The sequence below is a fragment of the Cyrtonyx montezumae genome, unplaced genomic scaffold (assembly GCF_038088225.1).
Source record: "Cyrtonyx montezumae isolate F1298 unplaced genomic scaffold, pur_monq_1.0 scaffold_3, whole genome shotgun sequence".
NCBI classification, from domain to species: domain Eukaryota; kingdom Metazoa; phylum Chordata; class Aves; order Galliformes; family Odontophoridae; genus Cyrtonyx; species Cyrtonyx montezumae.
In genome coordinates, this window is record NW_027072034.1 from 76,710,438 (window position 1) to 76,738,296 (window position 27,859).

Here is a 27,859-nt window from a genome sequence, read left to right on the forward strand (position 1 = left end):
ATACAAAATCTGTAAATGGCCAGGGATGATGACATAAGATGCAGAAACTGAGCTTCCTATTGCAGCACACTGCAGAAACTGCTGTGCTGTTACAGCTGCTCAGGAAACTCTCATCTATGGCTGTCCAGGGAAATTCTTCTTCCAGTTGTTTTAATCTACTGCCTACCAAGAACCCCTAACTCCAATACTAGATTTTCTAATGAGCTCTAGTTGAAATGTCTGTAGTGAGTTGTGCAGATAACAGGTACTGTAAATTTATAGACTTAACCAAAGATTCCAAATCCAAAAAAAAACCCAAAAAAACAAGTAAAGCAAACAACAGCAACAAAACCCACCTTATATCTCAGTATTAGAATAGGGAGGAGAAAACATGCATTCTCTCTGCCCAGGCAGTATATGCAGCCACAAAATATTCTCTGCAGCTCTGGGTATAGTGAACAATCCAAGTAGTGGATGATTCAGGACAAAAATTTCCATCAAGTTTTTACTGAGTTACAGTTCAATGGCTTAATAGAGGTGCTGTGAAGTTTGGTTATTTCTCAGGCAGCAATGATGGCCGAGGAGCTTAAAAAGGAGCAAGATACTAGTGCTCACTTGGAGAGAATGAAGAAGAACATGGAGCAAACCATCAAAGATCTGCAGAAACGACTGGATGAAGCAGAACAAATAGCCCTGAAAGGTGGCAAGAAACAGATCCAGAAACTGGAATCCAGGGTAAGTTTGCAACCAAACTACAGTTCACTGTCCCCTGTCTTACAGAACTGGGACTGGATAGGTAGCCATGGGCTGCCTGTTAAATTCATACAGGCTGACAACAGATGCTGTGAAAGCTTTCCTCTGTTTCACAAAATGCAGATGAACAGTTCTTGGGCACACATTTCCCTTTTATCATCTAGTTACAATGAACTGTTGTAGCACAGTTGGTCAACTTCTCTGTTAAAAAAAAACAACAACTTTTAAAAAGGAATGGCACAACATCTGAAACCAGGAAAGGCCACTGCTCGCTTCATTTAATATTTTTTTGCTCTTGCTAGAATGTCCATAGATCATGTGGCTCTGAGTGGGACCTTGGACTGCCAGTTCAGCTTAAATATGCTTACGAGAAAGTAGAATGGAAGGCTACAGTTTGATCCATTTTTGAAATTCAGCTCTATTAAGATGCTGAGAAAATGAGCATTTCTTCAACTGTGAACTCCTTTATCTGCTGCTTTATATACATAACATAAGGGGAACGAGCTTCTCTTTTTTGCAGGTTCGTGAGCTGGAGAATGAACTTGAGAACGAACTCCGCCGCAACTCAGATGCCCAAAAGGGAGCCCGCAAGTTTGAGAGGCGCATAAAGGAGCTGACTTACCAGGTAACCACAGACTGCATAGCCACTACATCCCAGTGAAGAGCAAAGGAGGGCATTACCCAGAGCTTTCTGATTGCAAGAAGCATTATGGAAGAATATCTCTGTAGGGCTACTATCATCTTGCCTGACTCATTGTAACTGATGATAGAAAGGATGCTATTGCTGCTATTTGGACACTTTTAGCATGGTTTTAAAGTGGAGCAGGCTTAGATGATGATTCACACTGCAAAGGAAGAAAATCCAGCTGTCTTTCAGCTGTGCTGATGTTGTTAAAGAAAGGATTCTGTTATCTCTGATGTGTTACCAGGTATAGGGCTGCCCAGTCCCAGAGCTCTGTCACCTAATGCAGGTTTACTAACAGCTGCTGGTGCTGCTTGCCTTTCAACAAAGTTTTCAGCACAGAGCAGTGCTTCCCTTGCTTTTGAAAATATTCTTAAGATAATCCTATCCATCTGCTTAGGGTATTATTTAACATCATACAAGTTTTACTGTGACTTCTGTATGCAGAGCCTGAAGGCTGCTTTCTAAGAAGGAACGAGCAGGAGGAGATAGAATTAACTAGTCCACCTGTTTATGGCCTGTAACAGCTTAAACTTGGCTCATTTTACCAGAAATGCTTCCAAAACAGGTTTAACAATAATCAAATTATGTATGTTTTTGGCATGCCCATAGGCCTGTTTCACTCAATAATGACACACTCTGTAACAGTGATTGCTGCTCACCCCCAAGCAAGGAATTCTCCATACTTGTATATGTATATATGTGAGTACATGTATAAATGCACACATATATATGAATAGGGAGGCTACTGTCTTTTAATCCTCAGCCTCCAAGATCTCACGCATCTTCAGTCAGCCTACAGAATCTATATGCAGGCTGACCACAATATGACATGTTCGTATTTTAAACTACGTGTCTGCAAAATAATATAAGTGCCATTTGTAATGACTGCACTGTGGGAGATGTTTCTGGCCTTTTTACACTATTAACCCAATTACTGCTGCTTTGGTACAGTCAGAAGAAGATAAGAAGAACCTGGCCCGAATGCAGGACCTCATAGATAAGCTACAACTGAAAGTGAAGAGCTACAAACACCAAGCAGAGGAAGCTGTAAGTGACTATTTAGGCCTTTTTTTCCTCTGAGAAATGTGTTACCCAATTACTATTTGTGTTTATATGAAGGCTGGGAGTATAAATGTATTGATATATAAAATATATAGCTTTTGCACTGATTACTTTAAAAGGAATTATTCCATTCTATCTCGGGATTCGAGAGTAATCTGTAGGATGCAGAGGGAAGGGAGGAACAGGAAAGACTTTTTTTTTCCTGGTACTTCCTGTACTGACAGGTACATTGAGAGCTTCCCAGTTCACTTAAAATGAAGAGTGAGTGATGCTGGAAACATGAAATCATTCTTTGTGGAGGAAAAAAAAAACAACCACAAAAAAACTCACCAACCCTCAGCCCTTTAAGAGCCAAGTGTATCTCATGATGCTGTTACTTAGCCATGCTGAGTCCTTTTGTAACATTAGAAATGGAAAGCTTTGTTTCTTATGGACTGGAGGAAATCAGCTCTGCTGTTTTCTCTTACCAGGAAGCACAAGCCAATCTGTACCTTTCAAAGTACAGAAAGCAGCAACATGATCTGGATGATGCTGAAGAAAGGGCTGAAATAGCTGAATCTCAAGTTAACAAGCTGAGGAGCAAGTCAAGAGATATCGGCATGAAAAAGGTATGATTTTACTCTGTGGGGAAATGTGAGTGGTTAATGCACAGCAGCATACTCTATGTATGCAGGAAGATCAGTCATGTTTTCTAAAGTAACGTGGACCAGAGTTAATTGTTTACTATGCCTTTCAGTTTCAGTTGAACTTTTATTGCAATGTTACACTGTCTTAGGACAGCAATCTGATGCCTTTGCAAAATGAAATCTGTCCTCTTGATGCTGTCTCTTGATCTGTGTGCTCAACAGCCAGAAGTTTCCAGACTGTTTTATTTCATGTGATATTAGAAAGCTCCGCCTCTCTCTCCCTTTGGTGATGTAGATTTCTATGTATGTAGTGCTGCACCAGCAAACTGACAGATATTCTAACACTGCTTTTTCAAAAAACTCACACTGATTTGAAGAGATGGATGAAAAGAAATTATTAGTTGTTTGTCGTGTGGTGTGATTAATGACTAGAAATATTTTGCACCTGAGAAAGCGGTACTGAAATAAGATGGATGGAATTGAAAGGTGCTACGAATGTGCTCTAGAACTGAAATCAAACGTCTGCTTGACTGTGCCTGTCTGAGAGCTACCAGGGCAAGTAAAGATGGTGTTGCTACTTGTAGGACTGATCCAAGGGGAGCAGGGTCACTGCTTTTGTTTCGTTTGCAAAGGTAACAGAAACTCCCATACTTCACATCATGTAAATGTAATGGAGGTTAAGCCCTGAAGTCAAGTCAGAGAGAACAAATCTTTCTGTATTATTTAGCTATTTTTATCCCATTCTGTCCCATTGCTTCCTTCATTCTTCTGTATCCACAATTCTGTGGGAAGAAAATAATTTTCTGCTTTTATATTGGACTAATAAAGTCACCTGTAGCTGAAAAAATTACTGTAGATTCACTGTCTAGAGTACGGCTACATTAAGACTAGATGAACATCTGGTCCACTACATTTACACACCTCCTTTTGGGAGAGGATGCCATAGGAAAGATGTTATTTATTATTATTATTAGATTAGCTCTAAAAATAACTTCCTAATACTGCTACCCCTGTTCTTGAAAACTCTAGAAAGTGGGATTCAGAGCAAACAACATTGTATTGCAACATCTATACAGAAATCATCTGCTCTCAAAGGATATATAGCTTAGCATGAGGACAAGAAGCTGAAGTAAGACAGGAAAGGTTGACCAGATGCAATATACTATGTCCATTTAGTGCTAGAGTATTTCAGCTAAAAGCTGGTAATGTAAAGAAGCCAAAGCATTAATGAGCAGAAGTTTTTGTCATTTACTTGTGAATTTACTCTAAACCCTCTGCAACACTTTGTTTTTTAACAGCTCTATACTATCTCTCTCAAATGCATTTCAGGTTCATGAAGAGGAGTAAGCGCAGTCCTGGCTGAAAGATACAAGAAGATGTTTCATATAATCAGGCATAACCAAATGCAGAGGTATTAGAACAAAACAAAACCAGACACTTACAAAAATAAATAGCAAGTGAAAAAACAAAGACAACGTATGGTGTGCATTCATTTTTATATATTTCCATTTTGCTGAGCCCCAGGGATCTATAAGGATTACATACTGCCAATAGCCAATAATGCATACACTACAAAAAACATCAACCCTCATAACTTTTGCCGTCTGTGAAACCTTTTGACTGTCCTTTTAATACACCCAAATTTCAGCTTTTCATGCAGGCTCCTCATATACGAAAGTCAGTTGACTTACTTGCATATGATTTTTTCTGTCAGTTTGCTTGCGTGTTCCTGCTGCTCAGGTAATTAGCCTTCCATTTTGCTCCCAGTGTGAGTCAATAGGAAGGAATTCCTATGTTCTCCATGCTTATTTTCAGTGACAGTCACAGTAGCCTCTATTTGCAGTGAAAGGACTTCTTCTAGTATGTCAAGGTGCACATATCACTTCTTCTCTTCTGTATTTCTGGTTAAAACAAAAAAGATTTGTGAGCATTCTTGTAACTGAGGTAAGTCAGTATTTTCCATTTGAAAACTAGCTGAGCAAAATAAACATCTATGCAGCTATGTAGAAGCATTCTTGTTTCTTCCCTCTAGTCCTCAATCAATGTAACCAGTGGTGTGGTGTGTTAAACTGTAAATTGCTCTACTTCCTCTAATTATAAGTTAAGTTAAATGTCTCACCAAGTCCCAAGATAAATGGGTACTGCTTAAGCTCTTTAGATCAAACAGCTTCATGTCAAAAGTATGTTACCATCTGTAAAGCATATCAGCATTATTAAAACTGCCTAGCATCCAACAGAACCTCTACATGAGAGCAAATGAAAACATGACTGAGATGCAATCATTTTATAAGGGCATGTAGCAGCAGGATGAGAGGAAATGGCTTTTGGCTGGAAGGGGGTGAACTTGGACTGGATGTTGGGAAGAAGTGCTTTGCTGGGAGGGTGGTGAAATACTGGAGCGAGCTGCACAGAGACAGTGGATGCCTCTTCCTTGAGGTGTTCAGGACCAGGCTGGATGGGGCTGTGGGAGGCCTCGTCTGGTGGAGGGTGTCCCTGCCTATAGCAGGGTTGGAAGAGACACTTAAAGGTGACCTAGTTCAACCCCTCTGCAATGAACAGGGGAGCAATGAACACTTAACAGCTAGATCAGGTTGCTCAGAGCCTCATCCGTCCTGACCTTGAATGTCTCCAAGGCTAGGACACCCATCACCTCTCTGGAGAACCTGTTCCATTGCCTCAACATCCTTATCATAAATAATAATTAATAATAATACTACTCCTTATATCCAATCTAAATCTCCCCTCCTTTAGTTTGGAACCATTTCCCCTTGTCGTATCACAACAGACTCTGCTTCCGCTCTGCTAAAGAGTCTGTCCCCTGCTTTCTTATAGGCCCCCTTTAGATAGTAATAGTCACTATCAGGTTGCCCTAGAGCCTTCTCTTCTGCAGGCTGAACAGCTCCAGCTCTCATCCTGTCCTCGTAGCAGTGGTGTTCCATCTCTTGGATCGTATTTGTGGCCCTCCTCTGGATGCACTCCAACAGGTCCATGTCTCTCCTGTACTGAGGACTCCACATCTGGATGTGGTACTCCAGGTGAGGTCTCACCAGCATGGAGTAGAGAGGCAGGATCATCTCCCTCGACCTACTGGGAGCACAGCTTTGGATGCAGCCTCAGACATGGTCACCTTTTTGGGTTGCAAAGGCACGTTACTGGTTCACGCTCCAGTGCTGTGTATTGGTGAAAAGGAGAGATATGTAGAGAGATGAGGCTAGGGGCTGTGTGGGTACAGCAGGTTCCTCTGCAAAGCAAGTAGTATCTCTTCACATACACAAATTTTGCTAAGTTTTCAAAGTTGGACTGAACTGAAATAATTTAGGCCCAGATGAATACTGAGTACATTCACTGTTTGAGGATCTCCACTGTTTTTGTTTTGGGGTTTTCTTTCATATTAAACAAAATTGAGAGAAAGTCCCAAAAATGTTTGGTTATTTTTAAAGCAAGTTATCAGAAAGTATTTGTGAAGGATAACCAAATTTATCATTTTTTCACAGAGCATGGAAGAGCAATCTGGTTAAGAGAAGGGCATTTTAACATGATTACAACCCAAATACCATGGCCTAGAAAAAAAAATTAAGACAATTTCCTTATGATGAAATTTATCATTCTATATTTTCAATCTTTTTATTTTGCATCTTTTAACCCGTGAAAAATAAACTTATGCTTTGGTCAAACACTCAAGATCTAGATTTATTTTTTTTATGAACTTATGAACTTATGAAGATTTCATTTTAATAATGTCTTCAAAAATAAATTCACTCGTGATAGTACATACCTTCTTATAGAGACAGTATCCTGCTGTCACCATCAGTACAACGGTAATGATCATGAACACTGTCACTATCACAGTTCTTGAGATGTTACTGATATGTCCTTTAAAAATACAAATTTCAAAACGTTAAATAGAAGTTTTTGATATTGTACGTTAATGTTCACTATTTTTCAATAAGTATATAAAAACTAAGACTTTTATTTATAATGTAAAACCTACTAATTTAGGGAGGACATCTCAATTTCTTTTTAATGTCACAGATACAGCAGCCAAGTTACTTGGCCCAAGCAATAAGTGAAGACTTTAAAGTGCTACTTTAATGACTTAAGCACAAACAGCTAAAAGCACATTCCTTTTACTTAACTGTGATGATAGAAAATCCCATGTTCTCATAAGATAAGATTTGACAACTTTAAACTTCTTGGGGGTTGAAACCTTGAGGTCCCTTCTAACCCAAGCCATTCTATGATTCTAACATCAGCCTGGTAAACACTGCTTCCAAGTACAGTGCTCAGTGCCATTAGCAGCACCACTGATTTCCAGTACAACTCCGTGTTTTCCAGTCCAGACCACAAATCTAATCATTTCTCATACAGAATCTCCATAAAACAAAGCTGAGAAGTTCTACGCTCAACTGTAAACTATGGGCATTTAGCATACAGTTTAAAAGTGGGGAGAGCCATAGCAGAGCACTCACAGCTATGCTGTATCCACTAACTATGATAGATCATTCGCTTACATCTTGCTGCCAGTATCTGCTTACCAAATGTTTTCAGCCTGTGCTGACACAAAAATGATCATCAACTTGGTAAAAGTTTTTCCTGTTTTGTATCATGTATTCCCAGCCCAGAATTAGGAAAACTTGAGCAGCACAGTAATTTAGCCACTGAATGAGATTGGTGGCTGCTGTGAGATCCATCTGCAGAGTAGCCAGATAAAAGCAGCAGAAGAGGAGAATCAAGGTCATATTTGCACTGGAAATGTACAGGGAGAGTAACAGAGCTGTGTATGCATATAAAGAGCATCAGTTATATGTGTAACACCTTGGAGGTGCCCTACACACTCCACTTCAGAAGCACAATATCAGATTTACAGGATAAGAAAGATCATGCTGGAATTTGAGCTTCAAGGAGGCATGTTTGTCTGACTCAACAGTTTTATTTACACGAAGCCTCCTCCTTTGTGTTGTATATAGCCAATGCCATTTAAAGCATAATTTTCAGGTGTAAATTCAGCTACCACCGGCGAAGACAAAAATATGCCGTTACTGCAACTTAGTCAATTTCCTTTTATGCTATGTTGCCTTTTTTTCCACACCCAATCTCATGTTCTTTTTTTTCCTTAAGAAACTAAATAAGGTGTCCTATATTAGCTTTCTTGGTCTTCTAGTGATTGCATTTAATTGACTGATGCTGATGTGCTACTGGTTGAATGTGTTGGCTTTGTTTCCCTTTTTTTGAACTGGCACCATCCCAAACAGCATGCTATTTTTGAAAAGCATCTGTAATTTGGAGCTGGAGTCAATTTTTAACGTTACTAAGAGTTCTCAGTGGATAGAAAAGATAATCAGTAAGCCTACTTGAAACCAGAGACAACAGAAAAACTGTAACTAAGACTTCACAGCTGGAAGTTTACTACAGTTCCTAAAAATGAAGGCATGCAGAAATGTATGTATTTCCAAGTCTAAAAAAGGCCTACTGTGTAGAATTAAACCTTTGAAAATAGCAGATGTGGTTCTTCTCATAAGGTTTCCTCTGCTGAAAAAACATACCACATCTTTGGGCTTGCCTTCATCTCCTTCCCACTACTAAAAGGTATTATTTGCTACTGACACAGTATTTAAGACACAATTTTTTTTTTTTGTTTCCTAGTGCTCTTGACTGCACAGCCCTCTGTGCATTGAATGAGAAAAACAACAACAACAACAAAAACCAACAGATCTTTAAACAAATGCATCTAAATGTTTTTCTCCCAGGACAGCAATAATGCACTGTCTCTTCCTCTAGCCAGTACTTATTATAAAAGATTGTTTTACAGCTTTCTCGTTGACCATTTGTCTCTGTACTCCCATCGCTTGTACCCCTCCCTCTGGCATGGAAGGAGAAACAACTTACCAACTTGTAACGTTGTCACTGTAAGTTTTGTGTAGTGAGGTGTTGAAATACTGCACAGATAGTCACCGCTGTCATCGACATTAAGATCACTGATGCTGAGCGAAAAGTCTCCTTGGTTAATTTGAACTCGAGGCTGGTAAGTGTGAAATGTACCATTGAAGGAGGCCAGTAGCATTTTTGTTTAGTTCCCAGACAACACTGAAACCTTCAGCTTTTGAAGTGTTATTGCTGTATTCACAAGAAACGGCAGTCCTACTTCCTTCAGCTTCTGAAAGTTGGTCTGAAACAGATAATTACAGAAACCCTCTACAATTACTTTAGAAAACATTACAGAAGCCAGTTAGGGGAGGAGGAGAAGAAAATCTACAATGGACAAAGGTTAAAACATTTTGTTATCTTGATACCATATTCACACACCACTACTAAATCAGTTTACTTTAAAATCTTCAGATGCTACCATGCATCTATTACAATAAACAACAAAACAAACCATATAATTGGTGTCAGCTTATATTTCATTTTCATTTGGCTCTTTCTAAGGAGCAAGACTCTGAAGGACTCATTAGCAGAAGGGATTCAATCCAGTCCAGGTGCAGTCTAAAGTAATGTGAAACTCTAGATGCTAAGAGCAACTCAACAGATGGAGGTGTGGGCTGAAAACTATTAAGAGAGAACCAAAAACAACCTGTACCCAACATTGCTGCTGTATAAAGAACAGGAAAGAAATATATTCTCAAAAGGTTCCAGTGAGATAGCAAAAATGCAATGAAAGTCAAAGGTGTAACAAAATGTAGCCTTCTCAGTTGTGGATTGGAAACACAGATTAGAGAAACATTTAGACATTATAACATATATATAACATTAGAGACATTTAGACATTTATGGTGCACTTGTTGCCTGCTATGATGTCACACTTGAAACCTTCTATAGTTTTATGTACACTACTGTACATAAATTAAAAACATCACTCTTGTTCTGAAGCAAACATGGTGGATCAGGAGCTGAGTGTTCTGGGGGTGCTTTAGGGAGCAATCAGGGCAGAGGAGGCAGTCATGAGTACATCTGATGAAGAGCTCTTACAGTGCTTTTGATGCACTTAAAAAAAAAGTCTTAAGAAACACAAGAGGATGAAAAGTACTGGAAACTGAAAATTCAGAGAATGCTTAAGATTGCAAGAGTAAGACAAAATGGAGCCTTTAATTTTCATATATTTCTTTAAATAACAATCAGCTGCAATTTGCCTGAATGTAAACAATGCTTGCAGTTCTTCACACCCATGCACATCCAACACTGCACCTGGGTACTTAAGTATACACTTTAAGAGGGATCAAATAGTAAGTATACACAAAGAAGGGATCAAAAGGTACTGCAAATACTCTAGCAAAATGTGGAGAATGAACTAAGAAACAAGAATAAAGAGCAGCAGACCTTCCTCTCCCTCATATAAACTTTCTGTTTGCTAAGGTTTCCACATATTTTGTCGGAGTTCATTCTTTTCATGACAAACTATAAACTTTGATCGTGATGCATGCCATGAAATGTGAAACTGATAGAGAAAACATGTTGAGAGTAAGGTTACTTCATGGAAGGGTGAGCTATTCCTTGTCCATGTGTCACAGGACTTATGCTGGCTTGTAATTGTAACAGTTAAGATTCAAAAAGGGTGATGCAACCCCTTTACTACCCCATACCTGTGATGACCCAATGCAGACATACTGGATTTAATTTGGCTCAGCACCCAGCTTTATAGAATCATAGAATGGTTTGGATTGGAAGGGACCCATTAGATCACCTAGTTCTATCCCCCTGCTATAGGCAGAGACACCTCCCTCTAGACCAGGTTGCTCAAAGCCCCATCCAGCCTGGCCTTGAATGCTTCCAGGGAGGGGGCATCCACAACCTCACTGGGCAACCTGTTCCAGTGTCTCACCACCCTCACAGTAAAGAATTTCTTCCTAATCTCTAGGATAAATCTACCCTCTTCCAGTTTAAAACGAATTCTCCTTGTCCTGTCACTACTCGCCCTTATAAAAGTCCCTCCCCAGCTTTCCTGTAGGCACCCTTCAGGTACTCCAGTCCACAGTAATTTCCCCTTGGAGCCTTCTCTTTTCCAGGCTGAAGAGCCCCAGCAATCTGACAATCAATAATTATGTTAATGATGTAGGATGAGGCTTTACCCCTCTATGTCTACCTTGCATGCTCCACTCAGCAGTCCAGTTTTCATGAGAGGAATTAATACGACAGTAGTAAGTAGCAGATGTGTTTGTAATGTTCTGGTCACTTCTAACAGAAAGGAGAAATCCAATCCTGGTTTCCTCCCAGCCTGAATCTTGGACGGATATATTGCCTCTGACCCAAGTTACGTTTGGTTTTGAGTAAGTATGAAAGGCATAGCACTTCAGCATTCTTGCTGAGTCTGTCTTCTGGTATTCCAGGGCAAAATGAGGGAGAACTGTAGAACAGAAAAAATTAAAAAGGAAAAATGAAAGAAAAAAAAATGCCTTATTAACTTCAAAATCCTGTTTAACTTGAAGAAGTTGGTCTTTTTAAATAACACTGGGGGAAATAATAGAGAACAAAATTTAGTATAGGTGATTTCAAAGGAAAGCATAGCCTTACTTATTGTCATTAGTCTTCTAAGAAGACACGTGAAGTTTTAAGACCCAAGTATACTAATTACTCTTTCGAACTCACTGAGCAGGAGGTTCTGAGAACCAACGCCACACTGAACAACGCATTTCACCAGAGGAAAAGAGAACACCAGCAGGCCTAATAAGTACTCTGTTAGTGTTGCAGGATTTCAATTCCATGTGGGAAATGATGCCAGTCAATCTGCTGCAGACAATTTCTACTGGCACGATCCAGGCACTTTTGTTACTTTACTGACCTTGCATGTGCAATGTGACATACACTGCTTCTCCTTTAGTTTCTTTTGTTCTCACATAGTAATGATAATGGCCCTCATCAGTCAAGGACACATTACTAAGTTTCAAGGAGGCATTTCCACGATGAATGTTCTCATGAAAAAGATGTGCCCTGTTTCTGTAATCTGGATGTTGGTCTTCCAGCTGCTCATAGTAGCTGTGCACAATTTCATTTTCTTCAGTAAATTACTTCATTGTTTCCAGGTGGAAAAGGACAAGGAAGGATGGCATCCATAGAAAACAGCCCTGTTATTGTTTCTTCTTCTCTACAACCTAAAGCATGTAAGAGCAGATTGGTAAGTTGCATTAAATCTTGCCTGGAAGCATTTTTCTGCACCTCCTTAACTGACCAAAAACTTCTCTGGTTCCAGCAGGTAGAACACTCCAGCAGCTGTTTGTCACTGCCTTCCTGGAAACCTTGATGCCCTCTCCAGTTTTTTGGCAACCCCGGCAGAGCAATCTGAGTGACCTTTCCCCAGCCACCTCAGTACAAAGGTAAACAATGCACTCTCTATATTAAAATGTAAGAAAGAGAGCAACGAAAAGGTAAAAGCAGCAAGTTGGGTACGTGTGCAGCCCCAGCTGCTGCCCAGGGGAATAGTGGCTTCACACTGAGCCTTCTGGAGCCAGATGCTGTAGTGCAAAACGATATTAACACAACACATTAAACAGTGTTAATGCTCTACCATCCTAGGGCAGAAATGCCATCTCCGTGCCATCTCCACACTAACAAAACAGATGCGATTCTGAATGTAACCAACTCCTCGTACACCTCCGATTCATACCCTTTAGTGCCACGGAGTTTTATTAAGCGCTTCATTTATGTATTTATTTAGTTAGTTTTACCTCTTCTGAGTCTGCTGCCACCGCCTCTCGTCCTGCCTGTAACCGGTTGCTTGCCGAATTGGTAAAGGTTGGACTTGGGAGCACTGTTCCCCTTGCTTAACCATCTCCATGGTGACGGAGCGGGGCGTGGGGGCGGGCCGTGAGGGCGGGGGCGGGGGGGTGGGTGTGCTCCTCGCACCACCCCCGAGCGCTGATTCGATGGCGAGCTCAGCGCGCTGCGCCGCCATTGGTGGATTGGAGAAAGCGGCAGGCGGTGATTGGCGGAGCCGGTTCCTTTGGCTAAGGGCGGTGTTATGGGGGCTTCAAGATGGCGGAGCGGGATGATGATGGTGCGCTCGTGGAGCGCGGTCCTGGTGCGGCCTACGCTGCCTTTGTGCTGATGGAGGAGCTGCTGGACAAGATGAAGCTGTTAAGCTACGAGGAGGAGGCACTGCGGCGCCACAATATGAGGCCGCTCTCCAGGTGCTCCTCGCCCGCTCCTAGTGGGACGGGGCGGCTGTGGGGATGCGCGGGGGGTGGAAGGTGGAAGGCTGCACACTGAAGTGTTGATGGAGACCAGAGACCGGCTGCGGTTTGAGTTTGTGGGCTGAATTCTCATCAGGCCACATGAGGTGTGGCAGCAGACCACCGCATTCAACTCAGTTTGATCACAAATAGTTGCAGGTTGTGTAGCTTGCATGCACAGTTACTTCAGAAGCCCACCTGGAACATGGGGAATATGGGGAAGAGAAGAGATGTGGGAGTTGTGGTACAGCAGCGTGGATGAGGACTGTACATGGACAGGATGTGACTCGTTGAGCAGGAGGCTTGGGAAGCCCACTTCTCCATCCTCATAGAAGTGCCATTTCAGTTTCTGTATGATCACTTAGTGCAATATATATATGTTTCTAAACAAGCAATATTTTCATGTGACCAATCTACAGACGTTTTTCTTTAAGCTGTTTGCCCAAACTCTCTTTACTGGAAGGGAAAAAACTCCTGAAGCATTTTTCAGCGTGATCTGAAGTAGATGAAAAATGAGGCAGATCTACCTTGGCTTTCTGTGTTGCAGCTACAGGTGTAAAGCTTTAGCAGTAGATCAATCTAATGTTTTTGAAGGAGGCTGTTTGCTGGGTAGTGTTGACAGTAGTTATCAATCCCTTTTGCTAATCCATTCAGATAATGTTCTTGAAATTCAGATTTTGTCTTGTGCTGTAAATCACTTGCCCTGTGAACAGTGCCTGAGATCAAACACAGCTTACCTCACTCATGGCCTCTACAAGTTACTGGTGACTGTTTGTCTTTTGATTCTTCTGAGCTTTTTGGTGTTTGGTACTCTGCAAGTGACATTTTGAGCGAATCCATTCGCTGACTCTTATTTAGTCCATGTTGATATGTTATGGAGTGGTGGGATGGATTCTGCTTCATCTAAAATTCCCTGGGAATGGAATTGAGTTCATTGTGATTTGAGACTGCTTAGGTAAATAAAAGTAAATTGGCTTCATATGGAAATGTTGATTTGCAAGCCTTTAACTAAGGCTGCGTGGGAGAGGAGGGGAGATAAGTACCTGGTTTCAGTTTGATTCCCTGGAAGCCTAATGTTGATTAAGGCTTACTCAAAACAGGAAATGGATAAGCCGTATCTAGAAAATTCTATCTGCTGTCATCATGTCTGAAACTAGAGATCCTGAATTTAGTGCAAATGGATCACTTTCTGAGGAAGTCGGTTAAAGAGTCTGTTTTCCTAGCCTGTGCTACCTTGTAATGCTATAATTGCTTCAGGAGCTCAAAATACTGTTGTTTACTGTTTTTCCCCTTCTCAAGCAGGCACTATTTTGCACTGCCCACTAATCCTGGTGAGCAGTTCTTCATGTTCTGCACTCTCGCTGCGTGGCTAATAACTAAAGCAGGACGTCGCTTTGAGCAGCCTCAAGAATATGATGACCCCAATGCAGTAATATCAAAGATACTCTCGGAACTGCGATCATTTGTAAGTGTTGAACGTACTCTTCTCCCACATGCATTTCAAGCGTGGATGTGACCTTGATGAATATCAGTAATAACATGTTTTCTGTCCTATCTGATCATCTTCCCAAGGACTGAACGGTGTTGGAACGATGCTAGAAGTTATTAGACTTTTACACTGTCTGTACCTACTTGTTTTTAGACACAGCAAAAATGGTCTTCCATTATATATAGTTCTAATTAGTTTTGTTCCACAGTCTGTAAAACAGATTAAATCAGGGTTACTTCTTGTAGTACAAATGCTGTTCTTTTATAGTAGTGTAATTTGCAAAGTTTATCTTGGAAGCTTACACAGTGTGTACTTACTCTTCTGCTCCTGCCAAGTCAAAAGTGGAAAAATGGAAAGGAAATATTTTAATTTGTATTTGTGTTTTGGGATTCTCTCCCTCTGGAGAGTCGTCTGCAACAAATGAGGCAGTGTTTTAAAAAAGAACAATAAAAAAAGCATTGGTTTAGTCTCAGTACCCGAGTTCCTGTGCAGCTGATCTTACCTTGCCAGAATGTCACTTTTGTTCTTGACCATCTAGCTCCCCTACAGCTTCTGATTCTTCTGTTCACTTCTTTTTACTGTGTGCTTTAAGATTTTTGCACTGTTGTTTTGTTTTCCCTTCCTGTTGCCTGACTGAAACTCCATTAGAGAAGAATGTGAATTAACATTGGTAAAATCTTTAAGCACAATGAGCACTTGGATTTTAGTTTAAAAAAACCTAGTTACTGCCTTGAAAGCAAATCGATGGGTAGCCATTACTAAACAGCATCTCTCTTTGTTTTAGGGAAAGCCTGTAGATTTTCCTCCCTCAAAATTAAAAGCTGGTTATGGAGAACAAGCGTGTTATGTTCTTGATTGTTTAGCAGAAGAAGCCTTGAAATACAGTGGCTTTACCTGGAAAAGGTATAGTACACTTGGAAGAGTCCTCATGTATACATTCATTTTCAATGAGCAAATGTAAATGGTAGTTACAAAGGGAGATACACATAATATGATATTGTCCAGAAGTGTTTTACTTGATGTTTTGTGAGGTATGAAATTCAGCCAGGCTTGAAGCAATGGAACGGAGTAATTCCTAATGCCGTTCCACACAACTTAGTCTTTACCAGCTAGGGTGAGTTTGGACTGTCAGTAGACTTAGCTAATTAATAAAGATTTGACTGACTGCCTCTTTTTGGTTCCTTTCTTGTTAGTAACTGCTTGTTAATCTAACAGTTGAATTGAAATGTATTTGTATCCATCTGTTTAGGTTCCATCAATCAGTAGCTAAATTCTTGAGCTCTTCAGCTGGAAGTTCATATGTGTGATTCTGTTACAAATAAGAGTGCTGTAACGTGTATTTAATCCAAAGGAAATCTTCACAGAAATCAGATGACAAACAATTTCAAGTATATGACAATTTGTTTAAAAGTGCTCTTGGGGTTTTTAAATGATAAAGTAACTTCTTCCTTTTGAAGTACTTTATTATTACCACTGTTTAATACATAGATTCCAAAGTAAGCTGAAAATGAGTTTGTGAAGACTTGCACTTGAAAATGTAGAAGTTAGACAAAAGGAGAAAATGAGTGTAAATTTAATCCCCAAATGTCTTAGCAGTGTGAATAAACTTTATTACTTGGCCTAGCTTCTAATCCTCACTTTTAAGGCAGTCTGAGGTAACCAATGCCTTTCAAGGCTGAGCATTAATTTCATTTCATTAAGTGAATGAAACAGTCATTGTCTGTTCATATTCCATGTTACTCACACTTCTTCTGACATCTTTTTTGTTGTTGTTGTTGTTTTTTGCTTGGGAGCAACTTACTGAAGTATTTCCTATTTATTGTGTTTAAAAGGTCAGGCTGTTTTTTTTTCTTTTTGTAACTTATTTCAGGCCAGTGTACCCAACTGATGAGCTAGAAGAAGAAGAAATAACAGAAGACGATAAGGAATTAACACTTAATAAACTGGAAGAGGATGTTGCAGTAAGTTTGACTATCTGTTTCATATTATATTAGTTATTTATCAACAGGGAAGTAACTTTTCCTTGCTGTTCGTTTTCTTTGGCTTTAAGAACCTCCCAGCAGTTCTGCTACCCTTCTTTCCTACTCAGCTTTCCTTCCCGCATTGTCAGCAGGATAGTTTATTTTCAGACAGTGCAGTTAACTCTTGAGGATGGGGCATTTGTTTACTGTGTGCATTTGCAATGAATATAAAGTGAAGCTTACTCAAACTGTATGTTAAAATTACATGGATTCAGAATTGTTTGTTGTCTTCTGAAACAAGCTGTTAAATGAAACCTGAGTTAGTCCTTATTTACAGAATTAGCTAATATTTGGTTAAAATTTGACAAGCTCTTTATCAAATTCTCACTTTTGTTACTCAGATTTCACTGCAAATGGGAAACAGTAACTTTGGCCTTACTCAAGATAAACAGAGTAGATGGAAAAATAATTCCGAGTATTTATTTGAAACATCATCAAAGACCTAAATAAAGGTCAAAGCTTTTCTTTAGAAAAAGTTCATGGCTGTTAATCATTATGTATTGCACAAATGGAATGTTATTCTGCAGTCAGAATGGATAATGATTTAAGTCTTTGTACCTTTTTTTCAAAAAGATGGTAGTGCTTCAGGATCAACTTTTTAAGCTGTAATAATTACAGTGATGTTGTTGTGTCTATGACACAGTCAGTGAAACTGTAAATTGCAATATGCTTCTTGGACTTACTGGTATATGGTGGAAGTTGTTTCTTGCTGATTGACTTTCTCAGGATTATTTTTGTGAGAGTTGGAGTCTCACTGTCTGTGAACTATCATAATGTGATCACGAGTTTGTCATTTTCACAGGCCTCAATCGGTTTCCTCAAAGCGAGTCTTTTTACTGCTGACTTTAAAACTTTTCCGGAGAAGGAAGTTAGCTGAAGAAGATCAAAGTGACAATTACAATGAGAAATTGTTTTAACATCTGATTACTCCAACATCTGATGATTTTATATGAAGGAAATTTAAACCAAAACCAAAGTATTGAAAACCATAAGTCTGGAAATGCTTGCTTGTTTGGTCAGTAAGTTCACAGAATTGCAGGGTTTGGACAGGACCTCTAGAGGTCATTGGATCCAACCCCCTGCTAATGCAGTTTCCCTACTTGTGGGCGTCCATATGGGTCTTGAATGTCTTCAGAGTGGGAGACTCCATAACCTCTTTGGGCAGCCTGTTCCAGTGCTGTGTCACTCTTGACAGTAAAGAACTTCTTTCTTGTGTTAGTATGAATCTTCCCGTGTTTCAGTTTCTGCCTGTTGTATGTTGTTCTGTTGCTGGTTGCCTCTGAAAAGAGAGAGTCCACTGCCATCAACTTGATTTTGGAGGTTTATAAACAGTGATGAGATCCCATCTCATTCTTATACTGGTTGAACAGTCCCAGGTCTCTCAGCCTTTCCTTGCAAGGAAGATCACCTGACTCTTAATCATCTTTGTTGCCCTCTGCTGGAGTCTTCCTAGGAGTTCCCTGGGGAGAACTGGGGAACTCAGTACTAGACGGTATTCCAGATGGGGCCTCATCAGGACAGTTGGTGGGGAGAACCGCTTCCCTTGACTTGCTGGTCCTGTTCTTTTTAATGCCAGGATGCTGTTGGCCTTCTTGCCTGCAGGAGCGCACTGCTGGCTCACAGCCAACTTGTTGTCTACTGGGTCCTTCACTGCAGTCATCATCAGGTTCTTTTCCACCTAACTCTCTAGTTTGTCCAGGTCTTACTGAATGGCAGTGCTGGTGTGTCAGTCACTCCCCCTGGCTTTGTATCGTCAGCAAGCTTGCCAAGGGTGGACTCTCACTCTTCATCCAGGTCATTGATGAAGGCATTGTGAGCTCTGTCGGTTAGCCAGTTCTCAGTCTACCTCACTGTCTACTCGTTTTATCACGTTTTCTAAGCTTCATTTACAAAGATGTGGGAGGTGGTGTCAAATGCCACGCTGAAGTCAATGTATACAATATCCACTGCTCATCCAATATATATCCAGCTGGTCATGACATCACAGAAGGGTAATGGGTTGGTCAAGCATGATTTCCTCTTGGTGAAACCATGCTGACTGCTCTTGAAAACCTCTTCCAGTTGCTTGGAGGTGGCATCCAGAACAAGCAGTTTTATCACCTTCCCAGGGACAGAGGTGAGGCTGACTGGCTTGTGGTTGCCAAGGTCCTCCTTCTCACCTTTTTTAAAAGCTGGTGTGATATTGGCTATCCTCCAGTCTTTAGGGGCCTCTTCTGTTCTCTAAGGCCTTTCAAAGTTATCTGTGGAGAACTATTTTGTGCTGTCATAAGGACTAGAAATACTGGACAGGAATGCCACAACTTCCCCATCTTTGTGTCCACCTTTCTCAAGTGCTTGTGAAAAATTAAAGATCATAGAAGTTGGAATCAGAGTGCCAGTACTGTTATTGTAGGGCTGTGATTTTAGTCCCAATTTATATATGACAATAGTCTGCTAGACTGTAAGAGTTGAAAAGTTTGCTTCTCTTGTCATAGTTTTCTCAAGTATTACTTCTTTTCTTTCCCACATTTTTATTAGTCAAGAGAAATTCCATCTTTTCATTGTTAATTTTTATACAGTATGGAAACATTGGGATGTGAGTGTTGCAGGTCTGGTTGCATTTTGAAGTCCACCCGGAAAAATCCTTTGTGTGAAAGATTGTGTGAAAGAAATAATCACTGATGTCTCTTTGCAACATTGCTTAAGGAAGAAGAGTCAGATAATGAGGAAGACTTTATTGATCTGAATGTTCTAAAGGCACAAACGTACAGATCGGTGAGTTGCTGCCTGTCCTTCCTCTCTTTAGAGATTTTTACATCTTCAGCAGAAATTTGTTTGTCTAAAAATACATATACAGTCTGTGCTTGAAAAAAAAAGTGCCAACTGAAACACATCAGTTTATTTTAAAAGAAAACTGAATTTCTAATTTCTAAATGGATATCACTGCAAGATTGATATATTATGGTTCATATACATTTTTTTTTAATTCTAAACATGATGAGAAAGTGTATTTAATTTCTAATATTTAAGAAGTCAAAGAAAGGCATTTAAAAACTCAGTTAACTATCTGTAGATCTAGTGCATATATGTATTTTTCTGAACATGAATGCTGTAAGCCATTGTAACGTGACTTCTAACAGTTGTTGCTGTGTATAACAATTATGCTTTGTATATAAAATTTGTGGGTTTCATGCAGGATGTGAAAGACTCCACAAAACAAGAAGAAATCTTACAGTCCACAACAGATGCAGCAGAGTGGAATCTGGAAGTGGAACGTGTGCTTCCACAGCTGAAAGTTACAGTCAGGACTGACAATAAGGTATGTGAGAGTGGATTTTCACATGCATGCATGGTGATTAAAGTGCAATTTGAATCAGTGGTGTTTTTTCCATTTCCATTTTTTAATTCTTTTGTCATGCCAAGAATCATAAATAATGGGGTTTCCAGTGCTGTCTTCTTAAAACCTTTGTCACTCACTTTGAAGCTAGAAGCAGCGATTTTCAATAGGGTGTTTTCCAGTATTATGTAAGAACAACTTACTGCTTCTAACTTTATTTCTGTGCATTTATTTAGTGGAAACTTCTTTAAGTTGTTAAACACCCCCCAAAAATTACACCTTCAGTTCAGCAGCTACTGAAACCTTTTCCTAGAAGAAAAGGAGCTTCTTACCTTGCAACTGTTTGTTTTTATTCAACCATTTAAGATAAATTCTGTGGAATAAACCTTTTGCTGAGCTTTAGATTATGTGAAGTTCCTTGTGCTTAATGAAAGAAGTGCATTTTCAGTTTAATTTTACTTTCCTATCCAGATAGCTACCTCCTGATGAAATTTATCATTTCTTAGAAGTATTTTTTCTCACCATAATCTATTCCAAGGAGTCTAGAATGAGCAGCTCAGGAACACATCTGCTTTTAACACATCAGCAGCCAACATGAGGATGTATTCTTCACATCTGTTACAGATAACCTCAGTGGCTTTTGTTTTCACCATCCAGATTAACGCTCTGTTCCTTGATTTTAAGGAATGTGTTAAAATGAATATGAGAAAAGGATTTTTCTTTTTCTCACTTTTATACTTTCACGTTATTTCTGAAAGAAGTTGGTGAAGGGTTTGGAGCACAGGCTTTATAGGGAGTGGCTGAGGGAACTGGGATTAGTCTGGAGAAGAGAAGCCTCAGAGACCTTATCACTTTCTACAACTCTCTGAAAGGAGGTTATGGAGAAGTAGGGATCAGCCTCTTCTCCCAGGTAACCAGTGATAGGGTGAGGGGTAATGGCCTTAAGTTGCAGCAGGGGGAGCTCAGCTTGGATATTAGGAAAAAATTCTTCTCAAAAAGAGCGGTGGTGCATTGGCACTGGCTGCCCAGGGAAGTGGTGGAGTCACCACCCCTGGAGTGAGCAAGAAAAGGGTAAACATGGCACTCAGGGACATGGTGGGCATGGTGATGATGGGTTGATGGTTGGACTAGGTGATGTTCTGTAAGAAAAGCATCATATTAGTTCCATGAGCTGTACACATATATTTAATACCAGGAAATGTTAATGGTCTAATTGACAACATATAAATGAAAACTTTAAAGTCCTAGGCAGGGGTGGGAGGTGGGGGACTGTGTGTATATTGTTTTTATTTTGATACTGCAAAATTTGGCAGATTATTAACAATTGTCACTGGACCAGCAAAAAGATCATGAGTTGCTGTGAACTTAAAACCCAATAGGTAACATAAAGCATATTTCTCTACTAGTTTGTTTTTTTTCCTGAGAATAGTGGGCAGCAGGACAGGTCTAGACAGTGGGTGAAATTTCATTGGCTGAACAGCTGTGGGAGAGGCTCAGCTGTGCTCATACCAGACAGAGACAGAGGCACTAGTGCTGCATCTGAAGCCAGTAGAATTGCTTGTGATTGAAGGATGGCATGTGTTTAAGTGTGCAGCTGTGTCAAGCCAGGATTGGTTTTGTTCCTGTTAAAAGTGATCATCTCCTTCAGGAGCTCAGAGCTTGGAAATTCATCCTGCTCCAGTGGGCAAGCATACTGGCCTGCAGTGGCTTATATGTGGCCGGCCTCTCTGTTTCCCAGGGAGCCTGTTCCAGAGCCCCACCAAACTCTGGTGCAGACCCTGTCCCTAACCCCCAGCTGCCCTTCCCCTCACACAGCTCCATGCTGTTCCCTTGGGCCCTGTTGCTGCTGCAGAGAGCGGAGCTTAGTTCTGTCCCCCTGCTCCATGTGTGGAGCTGCAGCTGCCATGAGGCCTCCCCTCAGCTCCGTGCCTAACTAAACCAAGGAACCATAGTGCCTCATTCACCTTGTCCTTCAGACTTTTCCCTTCTCTAATAATGTCCTTTCCCATTGTGGTGTCCAAAACTACACAGTGGTTGAGAGGAGGCTGAGCAGTACTGTGCCTGATGCACCCCAGGATACAGTTGGCCCTTTGGGATGCCATGGCACACAGCTGGCTTGCATTCATCTTGCTGTCAGCCAGCACTTCCAGATCCCATTCTGCAGAACCGTTCTCCAGCCTCTCATCCCTCAGTCTGTACCTATACCCAGGGTTGCCCTGTCCCAGATCCAGATTCTGGCACCTGCTGTTGTTAAACTTTGCATGGTTGGTGATTGCTCAGCGCTCTGTCAGTTATCTCTCTGCTAGGCCTGTTTCCTTGAGAAGTTCCTTCCCAGTCCCCTTCTTTGCAGGCTACCTCACCAGTTTGCACGGTTGCACCAGCCCTTGCTGCTAAGCCTGGAATTTACAGGTTTGCATCCTTATCAGTTGGAGGGTGCAGCTGTGCCCTCTTTGAAGTGTTGTCTGAAGTTTCTTTATAGCAGACTGGTCAGTGTGACTGATGATGTTGGCTTCTTTTCAGTATCCCTTGCTATTTTTTCTGACAAGCACATCTCTCTTTGTATGTTGTTTACTCTCTCCCCTTTTTCATCCCCTTTAGACAAGTTCCCCAATCAAATGATATTACTTTAATATGCTCTGCATATCCGTTAGCGTAACTGGCAGGATGTTTGCTTCTTGTTACCTGTGTTACTATCTCAGTCTTGTGCTTTTGTTTTGCTTCCCGCTGTTCTTCGTTGTCCTATTTGGCAAGGTTCTTGGTCAGATAATATTACTGAAGCAAACATTGTCATCTTCCATACCAATAGCCTTACAGTACATACTTTACAAGGAAATATCCTAGTGTTTCATTTCAAGTAGTGAAGTTTTATTTACATTAGTTTTCTTATCATGTAGAACAGAATGGTGCCAAATGCTTAAAAACCTTGACAATCTGACAATTTCTTTTAAAAAACATTTTCAGAAACACAATGGTGAAATAGAGATAATTCTGCAGTGCTTCTACTCTGCTTTGTTTTGAACTCAGTTTGCAGCTGTGCTCTGGGTATTGAGATGCATAAAAAGTCTGCATTGATAAGCATAAACTGTGATAAATGTTGGGAAATTGAATTGATTTCTAAGTAACAGATGCCTGTCTGTGAAGTTAAAATAGCAGTTTTTTCTCTTTCTCCATACCTGAATCCATGTGTGTTTCCTATGATGTAGCAGGTGCAAATAATTATCCCCATTCCAGTTTTGTCCCAGTATTGAAAATGAGTTCAGATATTTCTGCCTCTTCCGTGTCTTTCTGTTCTTATGGAAACATCTGGGGTTAAGTAGGAAGAAAAGATCTGATATTCTGGAAGTGGTGGTTGTTAGGCACTTGAAGCATGCTTGTTCTCTAAGAACAAGCTAAGCTAGCACATCAGTAATCAATATTTGCAACGTTTATGCCTGTAGTGGTTTCTGGGAGAAACAGTCCCACAAAGATCAATCATACTCTAAAAAAATAATAGCTGTTGTGGTATTACTGAGGAGGTCAGTGTATGTTTATGGGCCTGAGTGTCACATTGGGACATTCAGGAAATTGATGAACCATGTCACACTGTGCAAGTGCATCTAGATATCAGCATGTCAGTGGGAGAATCGTATATGGTAGTAGTAGTACTTAAGAGATCTCATCCTGCCTTGTATACCAGTACCTGTTTAGTAACCAGAGAAACCTAAAAGCTGTATTTGCTTATGTTTTACTTCATGGCATCCTGCTTTTAGGATTGGAGGATCCATGTAGATCAAATGCATCAGCACAAGGATGGAATTGAATCTTCATTGAAAGAAACTAGGGTATGTATGTTGTGTGAAGACTATTTCACTGATCTGTTAGTACTTCTATTTTGTTTTTCATTTTATATGTGTGTGTTTTATTTAATTTTAATTATAATGTGAAACCAATAAGAAAAATGTGATAGTGATGATTATAGATAATGGCACTGACAAAGCATCTTGCGAGCAATAGAGTCATATGTTAACAAGGATATAAGTGTTCATCAGTGTATCGTGTCATTTTGACCTGTTTCCAGTATGTTATGAATACAGAGGGAAAAATGATATAAACTGTGATTCTGTGATTGAAGGAAGCAGTAAAACTTGATGTGTTATGGTGCTGGGAAAAAAGCCATTGGGACCATTTGTTCATTGGCTGGACGCAACATTTCTGTACTCTTTTTCTCTCTTACTTGTAGCATTCCATATCCTTTCACAATTACTGCACCGTTTTAATACTCTGAGTAATGTCTGTAGACTGTCAACTGACAGAATGTGATTTTTTTAGGGTTACCTTGACAAATTCCATAATGAAATCAGCAGAACATTGGAGAAGATCAACAGCAGGGAAAAGTACATCAACAGTCAGTTGGAGCATTTGGTTCAAGAATACCGTTCAGCACAAGCCTTGCTGAGTGAGGTGATGCACTGATCTGTCATTTCCTTGTCTAATATTAATGTGATGGTGAAGGCAAAGAAAAGGAGTTATTTGTGAATTCTGCTTTTAGATATAAAGCATGGGAAATGCTGATTGGTTGTCAAATTATATAGTTTTTAAGCTAAATTAGCAATTTTTGTTCAAGTATTCTACAAGGGAAAAGTAAATGTTTTCTTGCTTGAATATTATGTAAATCTGCTGCCAATCTTGTACAACCAGTAAATTGCTAGCTCTGCTTTCCCTATGAAGTTCACACATCTGTGATGAGTGAAAAAGCTACAGTTTCATTCCAGCATTCATCTCTTACATTGATTACTTATGCTAACTTGCACAAAGCTCTCTGATTACTTGTTTACTTCATTTAGTTTTTAATGCCAATAGACTAATGTTTGAGAATCTTTTTGATCCTTTAGTTAGGAGGCCTGTGTAAGCTACTGCTTGGTTAGCCCTTCTGTTAGAGGGCTTGATGTTGGTATGATTTTAACAGGGTTTGACCTCTGTGCTTTTTGTTTGTCTTGCTATTAAGTTTCAAGACTGTAACTTCTTGAATAGAAAGAAGCACTCTGGGGTTCAAGATTCAGTTCAGTCTGCGTTCTGGCAAATTTTCTTTACGTATGTTTCCTGATAGAAGTTATTAGGAAACCTTCTCCCTTCTCTTGTGCTTTAGGACTGTTACTTAAAACTTTGAAAACTGCTTTCCTATTTTGAGTGATGTTCATTACCAAGGCTGATGTTTCAAGGCTTTCCTTATATTTGTAGTGCTGTAAACATCACTGGGACTTCACAGGAGAATTTCTGGACTTGGGACATTTAAAAGCAAAATTTGGTGTTCTCTCTGAAAAATTCACGTTATTAGTTATTAACGATTAATCTATATTAATGATTCTGCTATCTGAGTTTGAAAATCCCACCTTATTTAATAGATACTGAAGTGTCTGGAATATATGCATCTCTTCAGTGAAAAATGTGTTTCTTTCCAGGCTAAGGAGAAATACCAGGAGGGAAGTGGAGGAGTAACGGAAAGGATTAGAGTACTTTCTGAGGTAAAACACATCTTCCCATTATTTCTTTGGCTTCATTTCTTTGGTTTCACTCATGCTGGTGCCAGTAGGCTTGACTGCTACACCATCTTTTGCCGCAGTGCTATTTCTTAGTTTTCCCCACCTGCCACAGTCCTGCCACTTTTAGAAGGGCAATCCTCACGGTCATTTGGTGAATCCTAGTCTGAGGGGATAGTGGTTCATTTCAGCCATCAGCAACACTTGCACTTTGAGATGCTGTAACTAATAAAAACATTAACACTTCTGTGTGGCTTATGTTCAGCCATACTACTTCTAACATCAATTTTTCAAAAGGCTAACTAAAATCTTCCTAATATTTGGAAAAAACACAGAAAAGTTCCTCTTTATACAACGAGACAGCTGCTTGTTTTTCCACAGACATGTTTATTCAGGAGGGAGTTTTGGATTTCTTTTTAACTTTTTTATTCATCTGGTTTAATTAATCTCTAATTTAAGATTACAGAACTTCTAGAGAAAGTAAAGCAGGAAACAGAAGAGAAAGGAAGCAGCATGACTGATGGCAGTAAGTATGCTTTTTGCCTCAAACTATCTACCCGATTTCTCAGTGACAGATGGATCGTTGGTTCTCCATGGAAAAAAATAAACAACCAGAATGAGTGACAGGTCTTTTGAAATCTTAATATGGTACTTTAGATTACCCTCTTTGAAAATGTTATGCAAGTCTGTAGAAGGCTCAAGCTTAAATCATTTTACTCTCAAATGGTTACTGAGAATAACTATTGAATTCCCTGCCTTGTGCTGACCAAAATCAGTGAGAAAATTCATTTTGGTGCTTTGAAGTTTGAATTTTTTAATATTTAAAACTAATTACTGGGAATTTGGTGGTTTGTAATTTTTCCTGATAAATGTATTCTGTTGCAGATGTAACAAGTACTAATGCAGAATTAAATAGATGCATGCGATAGTAAGGCTAAATATGCAAGCTGTATGTATGCTTAGCTGTAACCACTATGGCTGATAGACTTAAGTTTGTGTTACTGTGTAAAGAAATTTTGTTTGTTTATCTTGAGCAAAAGAGCTCCTTAACTACCTCTCAGCACCTTAAGTGCGCTATGACGTGGCCAAGGATCAGATAAACTCTGGGCCCAGAATTCCTGCTGCATCGTACAGCTCCTTATATCTGTAAGTAGGAAGTGAAGGGTCAGAAATAAAGTATGGAGCGCAAAATATTTTAGTAGATTTTCACAAGTAGAACAACCTTTTGCCAAAGGTGTCTTCAGTTCCCTACAAAACTCCAGGTCAGATGTGGGGGGTAAGGCTTTTAGCTGAGTAAAACACATGCCTGGTAAACCTATCTTAATGCTTATGCACGTCTTTATGCAGATCTTAGTTGTCAAGAAGGCAGTGAAATTGTTACTGCCATTTCTGTCTTTTAAAGTGTCTTGCATATTAAAAATGATGTATCAGGTCAATCGTGTCTTTACAGTTGAAATTGCTTTTTTTTCAATTACCTTTTCAATTTTAAGAGTGAAGTATAGAAAGTAATGCTTTTGAGTTAAGTCAGTCAACATCAAGTTGCACTATTTATCTTTTCTTGGGCAGCTCCTCTGGTGAGGATTAAACAGGCCTTAACAAAACTGAAGCAAGAAACCATTCAGATGGACATTCAAATTGGTGTAATGGAACACACGTTGCTCCAGTCAAAGCTTAAAGAGAAATCCAACATGACTAGAGATATGCATGCAACGGTGATACCAGAAGCCTCAATAGGTGCCTACTGAAATTGTTTGGAGCTGACTTGGTTTGCCCAAAATAAAATTTTCCACCACTTGCTTTGTTGGTATTTGGTGGTTTTCTTTTTGTCTGGGGAGAGCGATGTTCTTTTTTGCTTTTTGTGTTGCTCTGTTGTTAACAAGATGCTTGTCGTTCACTTTGAGAAGTAACATGCACTCTTCAGACTCAATATGGAGCCATGTTTAGTTTTGGGCTGTAAGGATTTGCTGCAGATCCATTCTAAAGAGATGAGTGAGTTGTTATTAGTGCACGTGTCTCTCTTTTGTTGGAGAATGTAGTGTGAAAATCTGTGGTACATAATTGACAGACTGTAATCTTGATATTCTACAGTGCTGAAAGAAAAATGCTTGCAAAGGACTTAAAAAGAATTACTGCCATTTACTTGCATTTAGTAGAAAGTATTTAATTCTTGACATTGAAGTGAAGATTAGTGTCAAGTAGTGTCTACTGAATCTGACATTCACGTGAAACATGGATTCTGTTCCCAGCCCTTC

General features: G+C 39.9%; 3 protein-coding genes across 3 annotated transcripts in view; 2 read left to right on the plus strand and 1 right to left on the minus strand.

Moving 5' to 3' along the window:
- MYH15 (myosin heavy chain 15) overlaps positions 1 to 4,655 on the plus strand; it is a 42,859-nt gene extending 38,204 nt beyond the window's left edge. The window contains exons 38-42 of the mRNA XM_065741975.1: positions 544 to 714; positions 1,253 to 1,357; positions 2,369 to 2,464; positions 2,950 to 3,087; positions 4,435 to 4,655. Of these exons, the coding sequence (XP_065598047.1) occupies positions 544 to 714; positions 1,253 to 1,357; positions 2,369 to 2,464; positions 2,950 to 3,087; positions 4,435 to 4,452 (528 nt within the window). The 3' untranslated portion in view covers positions 4,453 to 4,655. The remainder of the gene's footprint in view (positions 1 to 543; positions 715 to 1,252; positions 1,358 to 2,368; positions 2,465 to 2,949; positions 3,088 to 4,434) is intronic.
- The window catches only part of HHLA2 (HHLA2 member of B7 family), a 296,207-nt gene extending 283,219 nt beyond the window's left edge, over positions 1 to 12,988 (minus strand). The window contains 9 exon segments of the mRNA XM_065743283.1: positions 4,686 to 5,006; positions 6,881 to 6,978; positions 8,992 to 9,161; positions 9,163 to 9,271; positions 11,183 to 11,443; positions 11,879 to 12,096; positions 12,098 to 12,188; positions 12,484 to 12,548; positions 12,762 to 12,988. Of these exon segments, the coding sequence (XP_065599355.1) occupies positions 4,971 to 5,006; positions 6,881 to 6,978; positions 8,992 to 9,161; positions 9,163 to 9,271; positions 11,183 to 11,443; positions 11,879 to 12,096; positions 12,098 to 12,188; positions 12,484 to 12,548; positions 12,762 to 12,988 (1,275 nt within the window). The 3' untranslated portion in view covers positions 4,686 to 4,970.
- A 65-nt stretch (positions 12,989 to 13,053) lies between these two features.
- IFT57 (intraflagellar transport 57) lies at positions 13,054 to 27,404 on the plus strand. The gene is made up of 11 exons (XM_065741980.1): positions 13,054 to 13,223; positions 14,568 to 14,730; positions 15,539 to 15,657; positions 16,625 to 16,715; positions 19,461 to 19,529; positions 19,951 to 20,073; positions 23,841 to 23,912; positions 24,400 to 24,531; positions 25,530 to 25,592; positions 26,067 to 26,133; positions 27,174 to 27,404. Exons 1-11 carry the CDS (start codon positions 13,069 to 13,071, stop codon positions 27,350 to 27,352), a joined length of 1,233 nt encoding a protein of 410 aa, XP_065598052.1. The 5' UTR covers positions 13,054 to 13,068; the 3' UTR covers positions 27,353 to 27,404.
- Positions 27,405 to 27,859: the final 455 nt, after the last annotated feature.